The sequence below is a fragment of the Calonectris borealis genome, chromosome 4, assembly GCF_964195595.1.
Source record: "Calonectris borealis chromosome 4, bCalBor7.hap1.2, whole genome shotgun sequence".
NCBI classification, from domain to species: domain Eukaryota; kingdom Metazoa; phylum Chordata; class Aves; order Procellariiformes; family Procellariidae; genus Calonectris; species Calonectris borealis.
The window spans coordinates 10,297,624-10,315,934 of NC_134315.1; the positions used below are offsets into that span (position 1 = coordinate 10,297,624).

The 18,311-nt window shown below is 43.7% G+C and overlaps 1 protein-coding gene across 4 annotated transcripts; it reads left to right on the forward strand.

Moving 5' to 3' along the window:
• The first annotated feature begins 1,332 nt into the window (after window positions 1–1,332).
• Window positions 1,333–16,549, forward strand: RNF4 (ring finger protein 4). Of its 4 annotated transcripts, none has more exons than XM_075148587.1 (8): window positions 1,333–1,424; window positions 7,517–7,684; window positions 8,203–8,323; window positions 9,273–9,352; window positions 10,469–10,478; window positions 10,850–11,015; window positions 13,288–13,336; window positions 13,682–16,549. In XM_075148587.1, exons 2-8 carry the CDS (start codon window positions 7,676–7,678, stop codon window positions 13,829–13,831), a joined length of 585 nt encoding a protein of 194 aa, XP_075004688.1. In that variant the 5' UTR covers window positions 1,333–1,424; window positions 7,517–7,675; the 3' UTR covers window positions 13,832–16,549. The 4 variants fall into 4 exon arrangements, with proteins under 4 accessions (XP_075004688.1, XP_075004692.1, XP_075004691.1 ...); XM_075148590.1 differs by lacking the exon at window positions 1,333–1,424 and adding an exon at window positions 1,436–1,540; XM_075148588.1 differs by lacking the exon at window positions 1,333–1,424 and adding an exon at window positions 1,961–2,281.
• The last annotated feature ends 1,762 nt before the right edge of the window (window positions 16,550–18,311 follow it).

Sequence of the window (18,311 nt, forward strand, 5' to 3'; positions counted from 1 at the left end):
CAGTTGTAATGCCATTGGAGCCAGGTGAGCTTTGAAGCAATACAGCGGCATTGACAATGCTGCCTCAACCGTTCTGTGGCACAGACCATCACAAGCTGGTTAATCCACGCACAGATAATTGACAGTCAGCAATGCCTCTTCTCTCGTCGGGCTCCACAGAAACACAGGTGCATGAATAATTCATGATTCATTCATTTACACGTTTGTTACATTATTTGCAGCCAACACAATGAGGGTGAGTGAACAAGGCTGACTCTTAAATCCTAACAAAACAGACTTACAAAATCAGAGGTTTCACCTGTCTGATCTTAGTGACAGGCTCATTAAAAAACCTTTTTAGTGCCCAAAGCTGCACATTCCAGAGGTGTCTTATTTCAGTGTAAATGGCCAGACCACAAAAGCCTTCACCTGCAACTCCGGTGTAAGGAGGCCCAGATTACCTGAGGAAGACCAAGGGGTTCTCACACCTCGTGTAACACAGTCGCTGCTGGGTGGCACTGGGCTCCCTCTTCCAAATCAGCCCCGGTAACGAGGCAAAGCCCACATTCAGTGACTGCCTGGCCAGGTAATCTGACCTGCCCTAGAGAGCACAGATGTTTTATTATTTAAATGAAACCAAAGACACAGAGACAGTTATGTTGGAAAAGCAAGCAAAAAAAATACCTAGTACAAACCCCAACACTGTTGACCCAGGGGAGAAGGCAACAGAAGTCACCACGAAAAGCTATGAGTTTATCTACGAACAGCCAAGCGGCCGGGCACGGGGCGGTAAGATCCAGGAAAGGCCAGCTGATCCTTGTTTTAGGGCAAAGCAGTTGGGAAAAACACTTTTCTGTGGTGAGGCGAGGGCATCAAAACACCTCTGCAAGTGTTTCCGAAGAGTTACGTAGAGGATCTGGACTAACCAGAGGCAACAGGTAACAAATGCCCAAGTTGATGGCTCTGATGAATTTTGCTCAGTGCGTTGGAAACATTTCCAGAAGACTGACACGGGGGGAGGGGGAACCCCCAAAGCTCACACCCCCCCCCGGCCTGCTACAACAACATTGCAGAACACAACAAAAGCACAGTCCTGCCTCGGCCGCCCCTTTCAGGGTCCGTCAGAGCCGAACTAACCCTGGGACCGAGGAAAAGTTTCCAAGGGGCAGCCACCATCCCTCAGGGACAGGGCGCCCGGCCGTGAGGGGACAGCAGGCCGCGGGCATCCCCGCACAGGCCGCACGCCCGCTCCGCCCCCAGCTGCTCGCGAAACTACAACTCCCAGCACACCCCGGGGCCGGATAAGAGGCGGGGCCGCTCGCCTCACTGCTTCCTAATTGACGTGCGCGGCGGCCATTCCGCGAGCTGCAGGATCGCGGTCCGCCCAATGGCGGGAGAGCGGAGGCGGGCGCTGCCGTACGCCGCTGCCGGGCCGGGCGCTGAGGGTGAGTGCTGCAGGCCGGGGGGCTCTGTCGTGGGGGTGGGAGCGGCGCCCGGGAGCGGCACCGGCGCCCCCGGGCCCGCCCTGCCTTTCTGAGGCGGCCGGGGCGGCGGGCGACCGGTGAGGGGAGGGGAGCGGAGCAGAGTGCGGGAGGGGAGGGAGCCAGGGAGCCGCGCCCGGCCGCGGTGGGGGAGGGGCGGGCCGGCGCTGAGGGGAGCGGGGAGAGACGGGGCTTCTTCCGCCGGTACGGGGAGCTGGGCCCTGCGCGGTGGGGCCGGGCCGGCGCTGCCTTCTTCGCCGGGGCGGGGACGGTGACCCGAGCGCATTTCCCCCAGCCGCGGAGCGGGGTCACGGCCCTGCCCGCCGCTGTGGCGGCCCTGAGGGGCTCCCCCTCAGCTGCCTCCCGCCTGCCGTCGCTCCGCCGGGGGTGTCCGTGTGCCGTGTCCCGCTTCCCCCCTCCCCCGGCCCTGTGTTATTTTTATTTTTTCCTCTCTGCCGCTCTGGGGGACTCCGAGGCCTGCGAACGCCGCTGCCCGGCCCTCAGAGCCGGCTCCGACCGCTCCTGCCCTCCCCGCCGGGTGCGGCGGCTCTCCTCGTCGGGCGGCCCGCAGCGCTAGGGTCCTGGGCCCAGCTAGGCCAGCGGCCGTTTTCTGCCCCGTATTCCCTCGAAAGCGAGACTAGCCGGCCATTGCAGAGAGGCTGCTCAGCCTCTTGGGGGGCTTGCTGGGTCATAAACTGCACTTGCTGCGTGCAGAGGGTGTCCTGAAGTAGCTGAGAGAGACAAGTGCTGCGGAGGAGGCGATGGCGTTCCTTCTCCCCTCTGGAGGAAGAGGGGTGGCTCAGCACATGCAGTAGATGTAGGTGTGTAAAGTTGTTAGTCTGTCCTCCCATTTTGTGTGACAGCAGGAGCGGAGGGAGCGCTCCTTCCCTACCTTGGTATCCCCTACACCTCCATTACAGGATGTGAAAAGACTCAACTTCTTTTTCCTTTCTTCTGTATCTGATTTGGGGATTATTGAAAGTAAGCTGTAGCCTCTCTCAGAGAAACTTCTGCACATAAGAGCAGCAAGGAGCTTTTCTTCTGGCCAGTCTTCATCTTTTTTTGTTGTTGCTGAAATAGGACATCTGGCCAACTGAAAGTTTTGGGTGTGTTTTGTTCTCTGGGTGTTTTCTTAGCTGCTTTGTTTTGTTTTGGATTTGAGTTTTGTTGTTGTTGTTCGTGTTTTTTTTTTTGTTAGGCTGCTCATAAACATATGTCTTACTCGTCTGTAGATGTAGCTGACTGCTTAGAGGAGGCAGGCTAGTATAGCTCTATAGCCGTTTATCTTTCACTCTTTCTATAGTGCCTCTCACCCAGCTTTTGTAGTATGAGACTGCTTGACCTAATTTGGATAAAACATAATAGACAGCTTCTGTTTCCACTAAAGTTGGTGTAGTGCATCTGAAAAAATGAGAACGTTTTTAAATGCACTGGAAATACACACGATAGGAAAGTTTCGAAAGAGTAAAATGGCAGATTACTGTTCCCTGAGATAAAAAAATTTAAGACTAGCACTTTGTGATTGGTACATGCATCTTCTAACCACAGAAATTTTTTTAATACATGCTGCATCTTTGATACTGTGTTTCCTGTTGTTAGGAGTGCAAAGAGAGGTCTTTAGAGTGGAAATGAGAAGCAAAGTCTTAAAGGCATAGCATATCATGTTTTGACAAATACAACATATACTGTTTTTGTCACCTGTGCCTTGCACGCACCAAACATTTAGGCTGATATTATTGCTTTCTTCAAGTAGTTACTTTAGTGTATTTTTAATGTTTAGGATAATTATGAAGTAAAGTCTTGTTTGTGTAAGTCAGACATGGTAAAAATGTCTGCTTGTTGCTTAAGCTAATTTGCCTCAATTCATGCTAAGCATGTGGGAGACCAAGACTTTGTGTTCAGTGGTGTAAGAAAAGTTTTCAGTTTACGTTGTCTAGAGAATCCATTTTTTTTTGAATTGTAATTCAAACATGTTAAATAAGGTCAACTTGAATTCAATGAAAATGTTAACTTTTTTATAGAGGAAAAAATTTAACAGGAGACTTAAATGATGAATATGGGAATCAATATTCTTTTACTCCTAGTGTAAACATTCTTAATTTGGATGATTTTACTTTTATTTTTCTCAAGTAGCTACCTGTACAGAGAAAGGTTGGTAGATATATCCCTTAAAATGCTAGTGAGTTAGCTAGAATAAACCTTGAACTTTGTTGTTATGAGGACAACACTACTTACGCCCTTGGGAGAGCTAAATGACAGGAACAATAACTATATGTGCAGAGCTCTGCGTATGAGAGGAAGGGGGAGTGGCTTTTTCTGGTACAGTATCATCCTGCAGTGATGCAATAAAAAGTCTGTAAAAGTTAGAAGTATTTATTGGCTTGCTAAGTTGATCTGCTAAGTTTTCACGTTTAAAAAAGTCTTTTTTTTTTTTTTTAAAAAATCTTAGTTCTAGAATTTTGAATTGGTGTCTGAATGCATCTTGCTACAGGTGTAATAGATGAGCTCGCTAACAGCTGCAGCTGGAGTATTTGAATCTTGTGGGTTGCAGGGGAGGGAGGTTGATGCAGTAATTCTATTTCTATTATCCAGTCTTGGGAGTCTTGGTGAAGGGTTTCATAGTGACTGCTGGAGGAGGAGTGTATAGACCTTCTCATTTAATTTGGGCTATCCGGTGCTGTATAACAAATCATATTATTAAATTGAGGTTTTGAGAATCTTTAAGGAATTCTTATTGATGAGTATGTCTCTAAATGTGTAAAGCTTGTAACTGTTTTGTTAACCTCTGTTCTTGTGCACTACTGACTTGATCTGTGGTGCATTCAAGAAAGTAAGCTTTGCTTTGTTTTTGCTACCCATTCTCACAGTTCAGGTAATTAGCTTTCAGTGAATTTTCCCGAGTAAGCCAATAACATATGGAAATCTATAGCTCCACAGAAGAGGTTTGTTCTTACAAGAAAAAAATGTTGCTGGATCATGAGACTCCTTCCATAGTCTTAATAAATTCCAGCAGTCTGATTTTCTCTATAAACATGATTCTCCTGAGCTGGGTTGTGTTGTTACTGATGAACCTGCCTATGATGATTTATTTTAAGGTGGTTTTACAGTGATGAGCTTCCCTATGGGTATCCATTCTCAACTTTCCTCTTCAGAAAGAAGAGCCATTAGCAACTAGAACACTCGTGCTTTATGTGTACTCTGTGTTAAGTATAAAGAAAGCCTACTGCTGATGTTGTAAGATTCTGAAAATTAAACCATCTAAATAGCAATGGTGCTCTCTGTCACTTAGTTCGAGAAGTAGCTCTGTCCTGTGTTGCCTTTGAGGTCTGATATTAAATCCTTTGAGACATGTCATAGTAATCCTATAAATAATCTCTTCTTTGGTATCTTTGTAAAGAAGTGTGTGAATATTTAACGTGGGTGAGGTGGTCTTAGCATGACAGGTCTTCTATTGTGTATTACTTTGGTTTTCTTTTCACTATAATTTTCAAATTTAAGTTCTTGTTTGTTTGTTTTGGGTTTTTTTGGTTTTTTTTCTTCTGTGATAGCTCTTCTTTGGCACTTAAGCCACTTGCGGCCAAAGAGAATCTGCAACATTTTATGTTGAGAGTCATCCCAGGTGCTTGCTCCCCGCTGTATTTTTAACCCTTTCTAAAGATACTTCATCAACATACCATTGTAGTGGGTTGTACTCAGTGTTAAATCCAAAAAGCACCGAGTCTTGTGAAACCTTCTGGGTGTTTTACATCCAACACTGTGCTGTCTAGTGAATACATCAGACTTGTTTTTTGCTGTCTTTCAGCAGTGCAGATATGTCAGTGTATCAGATTGTTCTAACAGGTTCTATTTAAAAATAATTCTAACAACTTGTAATCTAAAGTAAGCTTATATAAAGTTTATTTCTTTATAATCCGCAGGTGCGCGTACCAACTAACATTTCCCAACTTCTTAATGTCCAAGTGTTTTTTCCAATTCCATATCTGGGAGAATCAAGGAAAATGTCTCTTGGCTTTCTTGATGAAATAATCTTATAAAGAATCTAATGGCATAACTTCTTAATATACCTCATATGTTGCTCAGTGTTGTTCATCCTCCTGCTGTGTGTGGGAAAACTGCTTTGCCGAAGTTCTTTTCAGTTTCAGTTGTAGCTGTTAGATGAAGATGGTATCTTGTCTTTGAGCAACTAGTTTGAAAGAGCAGATGTGCTAGGGTTATGGATGATTCTCTCCCTTTCCCCCATCCCTCGTGCTGTGTGTCCTCCTCCTTGCTTCGCCTCCCTCTTCCCCTTGTCTCTAAAAAGCTCCAAAACCAAACCTATGAATAATAATCATATGGAGAGAGGAACTTCTATAGCGCCTAGAAAATGTGCTCACAGAATAGCCTGTCTGGTTTGTTTTGTATGAGTGCAGAATTAGGCATGGTCTTGTTTTAAATAGGATCTTCCCAAGAATGTTGGAAAGGCTGGCAGAAAAGCTTTCTTCCTTAACAGATGAAATGAAATCTAGGCCTTAAGAACAGTGCGGTGAAGTGTGCAAAGACAACTCACATTACCTGAACACAGAATGCTATGAAAATGGTTGTGTAGGCGAGTCCTGCACTGAGGGTGCAGGAGACTGAAAGTCAGTTCCCAGCTTTCTCTGGTAGGGAGCAAACTCAGAGCCTTTGTCTTCCACGTCCCAGGTGAGAACATAAGGCTATTGCTCACATCTGCGAGAAAAACTCTGGGGTAACTATACATGTAAGTTTAGATTTTTAAAAAGCATCTTAAAAAGAAATCTTAAAACTATCAAAACTGATTAGGTTTGTATTGGGAGAGAGAGTTAACAGTTCTGAAAATTTCCTCTACCGTGACCAGAATCTGCCTGTGGGCTCACTGATCGTTAAGTTTGGCATATAGCAAGTGGTCCAAATAAATGGACATGTTGACTTTCATTTTAGCTTTTGCAATTCAGTGCCAGTTATAAAAGGAAAAAATCGGAGAAAATTGATGAGTGGTGCATTGTGTTGCTTAAAACTGCATAAATATACCTTTGGGCTTAGAAAAGTACCACATTTAGTGTAAGGTTTTTTCCTCAAGCATGTTTTGTTTTAATAATGTCACAATTCAGTGTTAATGGGTCTCTTAAGGAAGTAAGTGATTGAAGAAATACAGAGAGAAAGTTTAAGAGGAAAAAAATCAGTCACGCTTCCTTTCACTGAAGGTTAGGATTGACTACCAATGCCGTTCCATCCCACTGCATGGTCTCAGTGTTTCTTAATCTCAAAATAGGTTAATAGTGTGTGTGCTGGTCTTTGAAGCATAGATCAAGGTCAGTATCGGGAAGATGTTCTGCAGTTCTTGTTTAACATAATTTTTTTTTTCCTGGTCCCCTGACTGTCTCCCCCTGAGCTCCTCATTGTGTGTTGGACACAGGATAATTTTACCATGAGCAAGCTTTAAAATGTGAACTTCAGTACCATGTCAGATACTCAAAACTGCCTTTATGTGTGCTTTTCACCTCTTCGCCCTTAGCAGTTTGCTGTCTGGTTGGTAGGGGCATGCGCACTTACAGTTACCACAGAGTAGCTACTGTACATTCGTACACTCTGCTCTTGCAGATCCACAAGTATTTCTAAACTGAAATTTCTCTGCTCCACTTGCTTTAGATTCCTTTCAAACTGTTGGAATCTGGAGATGGGTTGGAGAAGAGAACTGGTTATCTGGAATTTTGTGGTCTTAGAAGATGGCTGCTTATGACACAATTCCCAGTGATTCCTGCCCACACACAAACATTGCCCAAAAGTCAGTCAGTTGTTTTTCAGTTAAACTTAATGGGGATTCCTTACTATTTTTCTAGTTTGCTAGCTTATTCTGGTGTTTAGTTTAGGAAATGGATAAGAATGACGGAGGCTTCGGGCCCAGTTGTCGGTGTCTGAGGCTCAAATACCAAACTCTGGGACTTTCCCTCCAGCTTTGGATAGAAACTGGTGACTCAGGAATGGGAATCTTGGAGAGTGGGTGTGTTTAGGAGAACAAGCGTTACAGATAGGTAATCTTCTCTCTTCTTTTCTTGTAGGTTTGCAAGAACTTTCTTCTCCGATACTGAGAAATCCGGACTTTTTAATGGTGTGCTGTTAAAAGGAATAGAAGGAATTGATAGTTGCAGCTTCCTTGCAATTTATTTTTTGGTATTTGTACCTCTTGCTTTTTCTGTGGTTTTAGATCAAGAAACACCATGAGCACAGTAAGTATTTTACTACTCAGTGCAAACCTGATTCTTTTAAATGTGTTTTTCAAGGTATCTCTAGAAATTATTTTAAGAGTTTGTAGTAAATACGTTGGAACATAAGCACATTAAAACTTCTTGTAACTTCATGTTCTGTGATACTTAAGATGTTTAATCTCTCCGGTGCTAGCAGTAGTTCAGAGATGCTTACAATGTGAGCAAAAACCTTAGGTCAGACTGATTCCAGTGGTCGGCTGGAAGCTAACATCTGACATAATTGTGAACTAGTCCTCTCACTTGCAAACCGTCACGATATGTTTCTTCTTTGTGACCCAACTGCTAAGAGATCTGGGGTGATGTCTTTTCCTTGACGCGGTGCGTTCAGGTAGGAATGACCCATCCCGCCATTCTTTGGATATTGCAGCCTTTCAGGGGAGTGTTTTGTGTCTCCTTGTGTGCTTTCATTGGCGCTGCAAAGAAGAGGGCCACATTAACGTTACTCCTAAAGAAAATGCTACGGCTTTGTTCTCTCTTAGACTCAACGAAAGCGCCGTGGAGGAGCAGTTAATTCTAGGCGAGCTCGGAAGCGAAACAGGCTGATAGTTTCTACCGCAGGAAGGGCTTCAGAAGCAGAGCCAATAGAACTTGAAGAAAGTGGTAAGCTTTCTTTTTAACCCGGCAAGCACTAAAACTGCTTCTAGAGGGTCGGGGTCCCACTTCACGTGTATTTTTGCCAGTTTCTAGGCCCTTTATTGGAGTGGAAGGGAAACCTCTTCTTTGAGAAGGGGTCTAGTATGGCACCTATAAACAACAAGCCTCCTGATGACTGGTTTAGTTTGTTGCTGAGGTGCGATACGTTCACCGCCAGTGATAGAGGAGTTGTGTGAGAAAGGTGCTCAAGTGCTGCTCGAACACCTGAATGTCTGGTCTGACGAGCTGGCAGTTACTGCAGCTGCCACTACAGAGAGAGGCAAACTAAGTTTGGGAAACCCCAGGTTTTAAGCAGATAATTAAAAGTTTGTCATTGGTCGTGCCCCGTCCCTCAAGGGAGAGGCGGTACTTGGTCAGTATGTTTTTACAAAAAGCATCAGAATTTAAAAAGTCTCCTTGACCTTCTAAATAGGTGTTTAAATTGCCTTCTGAAATCCTTGGAAACATTAAATATAAGTCTTGGTCTTCAGGTAAATATTATATGGGTTTTTCTTTTTTTCTGTGCATTTGACTATGAAATGTTGGAAGAGCCATGAGACAGGAACGTTTCCAGCATGGTACTGTAAAATTATTATATCCTATATGATTCACGTTTTCTTCACTTGTGAGGAACATTCTCCTGTGTCCAATGAACAATCTGTTGCTGTGCACCTCCCACAAGCTGTTGTCATACAGCAGAACTGTACGAGGAGCTCAGCTGCTGTTCCTCTTGCATTGCACCTTGCAGAAGACAGTGGTGGTACTGCTCCATGGGGACTGTTGGGGCAAAGCTTGAGTGAAATGTTGGATACGTTCCTGAAGAGAGGAGGGATGCATACCTCAGCCTGTTATATAGTGGCAGGCAATCTGATTCCTCTGCGATCTCTGATCTTGATTCTAACCTTGTGTTTTGAAGCTGGTGAAGAAGTAGTGGATCTCACATGTGAATCTTCTGATCCTGTAGTCGTTGATCTAACTCACAATGATTCCGTTGTGGTAAGTAGTGAATGGCACACTTACCTAAATCTTGTGGTTAAATTAGTTTTGTATTGTGCTCCCTGATAGAATCTGGCTTTAAAAGTAAGTTGACTTGTCAGGGCATGAAAGCCATGCGTTACAGGTCAATACTGAGGCTGCTGTGGAGGTGCAGTTAGAGGGTAATCTAAAATAGCTTGTTGCTCCAGAACTCGGGGAGAATATATATGGGTAATGTCACGTAAGGAGATGCAATTTAAAGTTGGAGCTGTGACAGACATACCAAAGGTATAGGCCAATGATGTAAATAAAAAGTGAAGGAGATAACATTTAGTCTTTGACCGCACAAGTATGAAGCGTTTAGCCGCAACATCGGCTTAAGGCTCTCCTGTCAGAGAGATGCCAAGCGCAAGTGTAGCTGACTGTGTACAGTAAACTAGTTCAGTTTATTGCTCCAAGGAGTCTTAAAAAAAACCACTTTTTATTTTTACTGCTATTTTTAAAGCCAGAGTAGAGTATTGGATCCAGTCCCCCGTGTCGTTTATAACCTCAGTTTTGGGGTGCCACTGCTGCCGTGCGGAACCAGAAACCACAGCAGGAATAGCATGGGGGTATCTCCTGCTGGGATTGTTCCTGAGCCTTTGCAAAGGAAAGGCCTGGAACTTTACGACATAACCTGCATTGCCCCAGCTCTCGTTCCACCAAAGGCAATAGCGGGTTTGGGTTTGGGGTTTTTTTCTTCAGCAGCTGTTAATCTAACTTGAAGTGTTTATGGATATCCCACCTGAATTTGCCGGTTTGGGGGAGAAAGAGGGAAAGAATCTAAATCAAATTAGGGGGCTGACACTGGGCAGCAGGGAGGAGGGTGTTCAGGGGCTTCATAAGCTGCCTCCATTTCGATCCCCTTGCAGCAGTGTGAGCAGACCCAGAAGCAACCCCGTCCTTATTTTCAGAGCAGCAACTAATTTGCTACCACTTTGAACGTTCTTAATCAAAATGAGAAAGTGATACCCTACCATTCTTAGCTTGTTTTGTTGTGAATTGCGTATCTGGTGTTTGTATGTAACACCGGGGGTGCACCCCAAAGTCTAATTGTATTTTTCTTTTTCTCTCCCTTCCCGTATATATCGATGCAAGATTGTTGAAGGTGAGTTGACGTTTTACAGTTGATAAGGGAATTGTCCTAAAGTTCATCTTTTTTTCTTTTCCAACGAACTTGAGCAGTGTGGCTTGAAACTGCATTTACCAAAAGGCAAAGGACAGTGCTAAAGGATCTGGCCAGTGTCTTAGAGAACAGATCCAATCTGAGTTTGATAGTCGCTATCAGAACATTGTAGAAAGTATCTGAAATAAAATACATCAAAGCTGCTCAAAATATCTTTTCTTGTTTTCCAAATACAGAAGTTCTGCAAGTCCAAAGTTGATAATAATCTTAATTAGCACTGGAATATCTGCTTTGAATAAGTTCCAGGGATATATGTATTATAATATATCTAACTTACCAAAATTAAATTATAGAGAATCAACGACAAAGGAGAAATCTCAGACTAAGAGGCCAGCGACAGTCGGACAGCTGTGTACTGAGTAGCGATGATGAAGATGAAACAAGAGATAATGATGTGTATGTGACAGATAAAGTGTCTCGAGAATTGGGACCACTGGAAGATGAAACTGCAAGTTCGAAGTGTGTATGCCTTATGACCTACCAAATGTTGAATTTTGCTTTTCTTACGCAGGATTTTCTTATACGGGTCTGAGTTATATTGCTATAGCCTGGCTTAGCTTTGAAGTCTTAACTTATTCTAGTTAGTTCCCTCTTTCAATGAGTACAACATCACATTTCGCATGATGACTGAATGATACTGTTTGCACGTTAGGATAAAAAGCCAGCCCAAGACAAATGTACAGCTTTGCATACAGCCTTAAAGATGAATGTGGGGGTATGGCAAGGAAGGAGGATTAGTCACAGGCCATAGCTCATAATGCATTGCATTTACTTTTCATGCAAAGCTCTAGTAGTGATGTTAGATATGGAAATATTTTCATTGGTGTAGACGAGGCTTGGTATCACGAGACCAGCAAGAAGCAGCCTGGCAAATTCCAGTAAAAACTCATATTCATTCACTGCTTTTTTACACACTCTGCCAATTGACTGCCTTTTTTTCTCGGAGCAGTAACTGTTCTTCCCAAGGTATACTTGCAAGGCAGTTGTGGAGGTCATACTGTTATGGCCAGTTTTTGTTCTGTCCCATGTATGTCATGGAGCTCTGATATGTTGGCATGTGAGATGGTGATCTCGCTGTTTGGATCAGATGTCTGCACAGTAAAGACCCCATTCTGCGGAGAAACAGTAAGCTCCTGCTGTAGGAGCACTGCATTATGTTAAGAAAGACGCAATGTATTAGACTAATCAAATGAAATCAGGTGTCCATGTGACTAGGGAAGACAAAGAACATGAGAATTGTGGTATCAACATTTTTTGAAGTATTTGGGGGGAAAAAAATACAGGTTTTAATAAAACTGGTGTGCTTTGAGCCTTTTAAATTACTGGAAGGCAGTGTAGGAGAGAACTTGGGTATGGAAATTTTGGATGTCAGGTTTTAAATGCCACCTAAAGGACTTTTAGTATTCTAAAACATAGTGCATTTTGCCAATGCATTTCTAGATTTTTTTAATTTTGGTCGTTAAGTATGTAGGTGAATAAATCCCACTAATTAGTTAATATAAAAAATTAATGTTTTGTTCCTTCAATCTCAAGCTTCTCTGTTAAAGAATGTGTCTTCCTGCTCTGTTTAGGTAAGGCTAAAACCACTCAGTGCTGCAGCATTTAACATTGGCAAAAAGGTACTGATGCTGGAGACTGCCACAGAGCCATCTACAGTGTTACTCTGTAATGGTAGACTGCTCTTGCTGGTACGAAGGTTATCATCAGTTGTAATTAATTACTGAGTTGGTATTACAGCTGCTGCATAAAGAATTTGAGTAGTAAAAATGGGAGAAATAATGAAGTTAAATTATGTATGTGAAACTAGGGGTAGACGTTAGTAGTGCTCACTGCTTGAATTTAAGATTATGGGATAAAGGATATCTCATGCTTTCTATTCCTGTTTAATTAACAAATTGCAAACTGTTGCTTAGCATGGGCGGTGACATAATAAAGCCAAGTGCTTATGGTAAAGACTTATGAAAGCAGCTTACTGTGATGTTTAAAATAAGAGATTAATCTGTAAAGAAAAGTGGCAGAAAGCTCCTTCTGACAGAGGATATTATTCAGCACTTGTGGTATGACATGTTCCTTACACAGAATAGCTATCTCTGTTAGGAAGTGTGCATGCAATACAGCTGTCCTGGAGGCTGAAGGCAGGAGAGGTACATCTGTAACCACAGTTTGGTAACAGCCACCGAGTCAGTCTGTCCTTCTCTGAACTAGAAATTTATTTTTGAATATTTCCTTGCGTTAATGTGGTCCTGCCCTACATTTTATAGGGAAGGAGTTCTTGGTATGAATATGTTACTGGGGTGGCATGTTGCTAAAGTAGAATAAGGGATGTTTTAATTTCTGACAACCGCTTTCACTTCTAGAATGAATACTTTCCAAAGGACAGCTAGATGGTTTTGTTACAAAACTCTTATTTATGTCCTGTTGAAGATTAATACTGCCATATGTATACTGCACAGCGCTATAGACTGCTGTCACTTGTAATAATAGAGCGGGGTGCTAACTGCATCTAATGGAAACCAGGATGCTGTTTCCTTTAGGTAAGGGAGACCCTAACTACTTAGGAAATGCAACACACTGAGAGAGTTAAAGGTACGCAGGGATCCTCAGATGAAACGCCTCCTGGCTACTCTGTGCAGTCGGATGATTACATGACGTTTTATGTATCGGTAGCCCTCAATGCACGATGAAATTAATGGATGCATGTTCTTTCTGGTTTTGTTCTCTCTCCCACAAGGCCATCTGGTACTGTTAGCTGTCCGATTTGCATGGATGGCTACTCAGAGGTAAGGATCCACATGTTGTCATCGTTTCCTTCTTGTCGGGGGGAGAACGGGGCGGAGGTGAGCTGTGCCGCTCTGTGGGTTATGTGGGACGCCACAGACAGCTGGCTTGAGGTGCAGACCTTGGGTTTCAGGGGAAACCTGCTTGTAACTCACAGCCCTTCCTTCGGGCTGTATGTAGAGGGAGAGACGCTTTCCAAGGTGGCACTGAAAGATCTTTGGGTTCCTTATTACTGTAGTAGGAACGTACTGGTTCCAGATGCACCAAGTCCTACTTGCCTGGTGCCAACAGACCAGCCAAGCTGACTTCTTTACGCCAAATACTTGTTGTGGTTTCTTTTCTTCCAGATTGTGCAAAGTGGACGACTGATTGTGTCAACCAAATGCGGCCATGTCTTCTGCAGTCAGTGCCTCCGTGATTCCCTTAGGAATGCCAACTCTTGCCCAACCTGCAGGAAGAAACTCACTCACAGACAGTATCATCCCATTTATATATGAGTACTTCTATTTCTCAGGACAAACTCAATGGGATTTTGGGGGCAAATGTCATGTTTTCAGTGCTTCGAAGATTTAAAGAGCAGCAGGTTGTGCACACATGCAAATAAAACTGATTTTCTTTTTGAGAATAACTTGTACATATATAGACAGCTTTTTTAATGGTCCAAGCTGCTTCTTGTTATGTCCCTGGTTATAATGTTAAATTTATGACTGTCTCTAAACTAGACCAGCAGCCTATATCAGCAAGGAAGCAGCTAATCCATTTCCTTCTACTTTTTAAATGCCTAAATAAGAGGAGTCTGAATATTGTGTTATTTCTTACTCTTTAAATTATTCCCACTATCGCATACAGATATGGAATAGTTACCTTTCAAAGTACCGATGAACAATTTGCCATTTCATGACACTTTGGGTTTTATCCTGTAAGAAGCTCATGACTATATTGCTTTTTGCTAAACCATCTTTGCCCAAGCAGAATAAGTTCTGGAACGACGGATCGTTTTCTCATAAATCAATCTGACATTGACAACAGGGTCATGCAATAAAATAACCTGCTGTTAACCAGCAATCGGGTTTTTTAAGCAGAAGGCTTGAACATGTAGATGTCTGTATGAACTCCATGAGATCTAACGTACGTAGACAAATTGCAACATGTGCAATGTGAAAATATTCTTTGAATGGTTTAACTGCCAAGAATTCCTGTATTTGAATCACAACAGTGACTTTCTTTTCTAGCGGGATGAGATGGTCTCTTGGGTTTACTACTGGTCTGTAGCGCTCTCTTCTGATAACTAAGGAGAATGTAGTCTTCTCTAGGCTTGCTAGTGATGAATAAGAAGCAAATTGTATGCTTTCCTCTTGTCAGCTGAATACCAAACTACCTACAGGTCTTCTTACTGTATCGAGTGTACGCAGCGTAATGCTTAAAGTTCTGTACGTTCCCTTCGCTGTTCTCTTCAGTTGCTCTGCTGACAGCTGACTGGTTTTAGCCTGGTGCGCAGGATTAAAAATTAAGTCATTGTATTGCCCCGGACTTAGGAAGTGGAGGCTTTAGAAGATGTTTGGTAGCAATCTTGACTCGGCAGCTTTTTGAGGGAGAAGTTTGATCTCCCTTTGCCCTGAGAGTTGTCCAGCTGTCTTTACATGTGCATTTTTAAAAAAGAAGAGAAGTCAGATGTCACTGGAGTCCTAGGAGAGAGCATTCCTCCATTGAAGCAAGGCAGGAATACACAGGTTTATGCACTGTTACCCAGTCACTTCTGGGTTTTTTCCAGGTCTGAGTTATAAATGTCTGCTTTAAATCTGTTTCAGCGAAAATCTGCAAGCTGATGTGGAATCCCAGATGAGCTGATACAAACAGGATTACAGTAATTTAATGTAGGTGAGATGATTAAAATCAGCATTTTGTGATCCACGAACGCAGTAGCCACATCTATGAAGGTTGAAATTCGGTCTATAAAAAAAAAAGTCCAAAATGAAACTCGGATGCCTTTTGGCAGTTGATTGATTATGATAAACCACTAGAAGCACCGTTCTGTGCTCTGGTGCAGCACAACTGTGGGATGCGTTTAGTTAACGTTGATATCTGACGTGTCTTTGCTAACCTGACCTAGGGATCTGTAGGAAGCCTTGGAGTAAAGCAGCTCTTCTAATTAGCTGTCTCAAGTTCTTTATTGAAGATTGCAGCCCAAAAGTAAAGGTTTTTTTTTTTATTAGGATGTTTAGGGCTGTTTCTGGATGTAGGAATACAGAGAGTTTTGTTCCATAAAGGCTAGCTTAAGAAGTGCAATGCCTTCCCCACCCTGGTTTGGAACAGCTTTGGTGCAGGCCTGTTACCAGGAATACGCAGTTTCTGCAGCGTGGCAATATGGTAACTACTGACGCGTTACACACGTGCAGTTACTGTGTGCTCCTGGTGGCAATATAAACTACAAGCAAGGACTACAGCGGTCTTAGGATAGCGCGGTGACGACAACGGCTGGGATTTGGTTCCCAGAAAACAGAAACGATGGAACAGTACTAAAGATTGCTTAAAGCATTCATTGCACGAAGAGCAGCAGCCCCACATTAAAACTGTCAAGATATTGAAGGGCCATAGAAACAGCTTTCTCCCAATAGCTTAAAAAGGAGAAAAAAGACATAATTATGGCCAGTTTTCCTCAGGTGGCTACTGTACGAGAGGGACGGTAAGAAGAGGATTCAAGGGATTACCTCTGGGGAGGAGGGTGAGTCGCGTACCCGTGCATCTCTCACAGGGCACTAGCCATGGCCTCAACGACTTTGCACAACTCCCTCCATGTAAATATCACTTTCTAGTCTGTGTCTCGGTAAATAGATCTCATTGAAATTTAGATACCACAAACTATAAAATACTTAACAGAGAAGTTTTTAGCTTTTGTGTACCCTGTGAAGAACCACAAATTTTGTGCATCTCAAAATGAATTTCCAGTACATGGAAAAATACTAAATTGCGATACACACTTTTTGTGGGGGGAAAAAACCCCCAACGAATATATTTGAGTTCCAGCGATGTTTCACATTGGCAAGAAGTGATAGATAATATAAAGATTTCTCCATTATGTAAATGTATGTCTTGTTGTATATAGTTCAATTTTTCCTGTATTTAATTGTATTCACGTCTGTCTGTCCCATTGATGTTGGACTCTACTGGTAGGCAAACAGTTCTTTTAACAGGTGGAAATAAAACTATCAATTTGATCCATCGGACGTGCTCGTTCTTTTAATCACAGGGTATTAATTGCTTTGGAGGGACAAGAAATCCTGGACCCCAAACCCTTGTAGTTCTTTTGGCCAGGTGTGTGGCAGGGGGAAGAGGAGAAGGGCGCTGCCTGGGCGGGGGGTGACGAGGGGTGGCAGGGTGCAGTCCTGCTCGAGACGGGGGGATGCAGAGGGTGCTCAGGAGTGGGGGGAGCCCGGGGGGTTGGTGCTGGAGAGGGCTCGCTTTAAAGGACGGCAGGGTGTTGGGGTGTCTCCCTGCTGCGAGGTTGTGGGCGAAGCCCATGTTGCCTGGCATGTCGGCGACCCCATGCTGGAGAGAGGGCAAGGAGGAATGCTGAGGAGAGGACCCGGCACGCAGCAGCTTGAAAGTCACTACAAAGCTTATTTCATTTCTTCTCCAAACCAACCAACCAAAGAGATGCTGTTCCCCTGAAGTTCTTCTCTTGTCCCTCTCATTTGCCTTCCTTACTCATTTCTTTTGGAAGTTTCTCCACATTAAGGAGAAGAAAAAAAAGTTTCTCTTCAGGCTGGCCATTTAGGTATGTATGAGGAATTTCTAGAGCGTGTTCACCAGGGTCGTTTCCATGGGCAGATGCACTACATCAGAGGTCGACGTGCAATCTTATTTATTCAATCAGGTCTCGGAACAAGTGTTTTGTGAGGGACCCGAACAGCTGCTGTGTGAGTAAATGTCTTATGCTGAATTACGTTGCTGCTACCGACACTCGTTAAGTGTGTATGTTTTCTACGGATCCTTGTTTACAGCAGACCGATGCCTTTCTGCATCTCCCAGTGGCACTGTTGTTCTTCCCTGCCCTCTCTGCCCTAGTTCTGCCTGTGCTGGGAAACGGTTTTACTTTCTGGGAAGAAAAAGGCTACCTCTTCTGTAGTATTTCAAAACGAGTGTGCAAGGAGAGCTCACATTACCTGGACACAGAATGCTACGAAAATGGTTGCGTAGGCGAGTCCTGCACCGAGGGGGCAGGAGACTGAAAGTCAGTTCCCGGCTTTCTCTGGTAGGGAGCAAACTCTGAGCCTTCGTCTTCCACGTCCCAGATGAGAACATAAGGCTATTGCTCACATCTGCGAGAAAAGCTCTTGAGATACTATGCATGTACGTTTAGATTTTTTTAAAGCATTTCCCGTCACGTGTAGCAGAAATTGTAAAAACTATCAAAACTGACTGGGTTTATGTTGGGAGAGGGAGTTACGCATAACCGTTCTGAAAATTTCCTCTGCCGTGACCAGAATCTGCCTGAATCTTCACTGATCCGTTAAGCCTGGCATATATCAGCTGGTCTAGGTCATTTTAGAAGAGAATAGAGTATTTTCAGTTGGAAGGGACCAACAACGGCCACCTAGTCCACCTGCCTGACCACTTCAGGGCTGAGCACAAGTTGAAGCCTGTTGTTAAGGGCATTGTCCCAATGCCTCTTCAACACTGACAGGCTTGGGGCATCGACCACCTCTCTGGGAAGCCTGTTCCAGTGCTTGACCACCCTCTCGGTAGAGCAGTGCTTCCTGATGTCCAGTCTAAACCTCCCCTGGTGCAGCTTTGAGCCATTCCCAGGCGTCCTGTCACTGGATAAAAATGGGAGAAAACTGGTGAGTAGCGCATCGTGTTGCTTAAAACTGCATAAATATACCTTTGGGCTTAGAAAAGTACCACATTTAGTGTAAGGGTTTTTCTCAAGCATGTTTTCTTTTAATAATGTCACAATTCAGTGTTAATGGGTCCCTT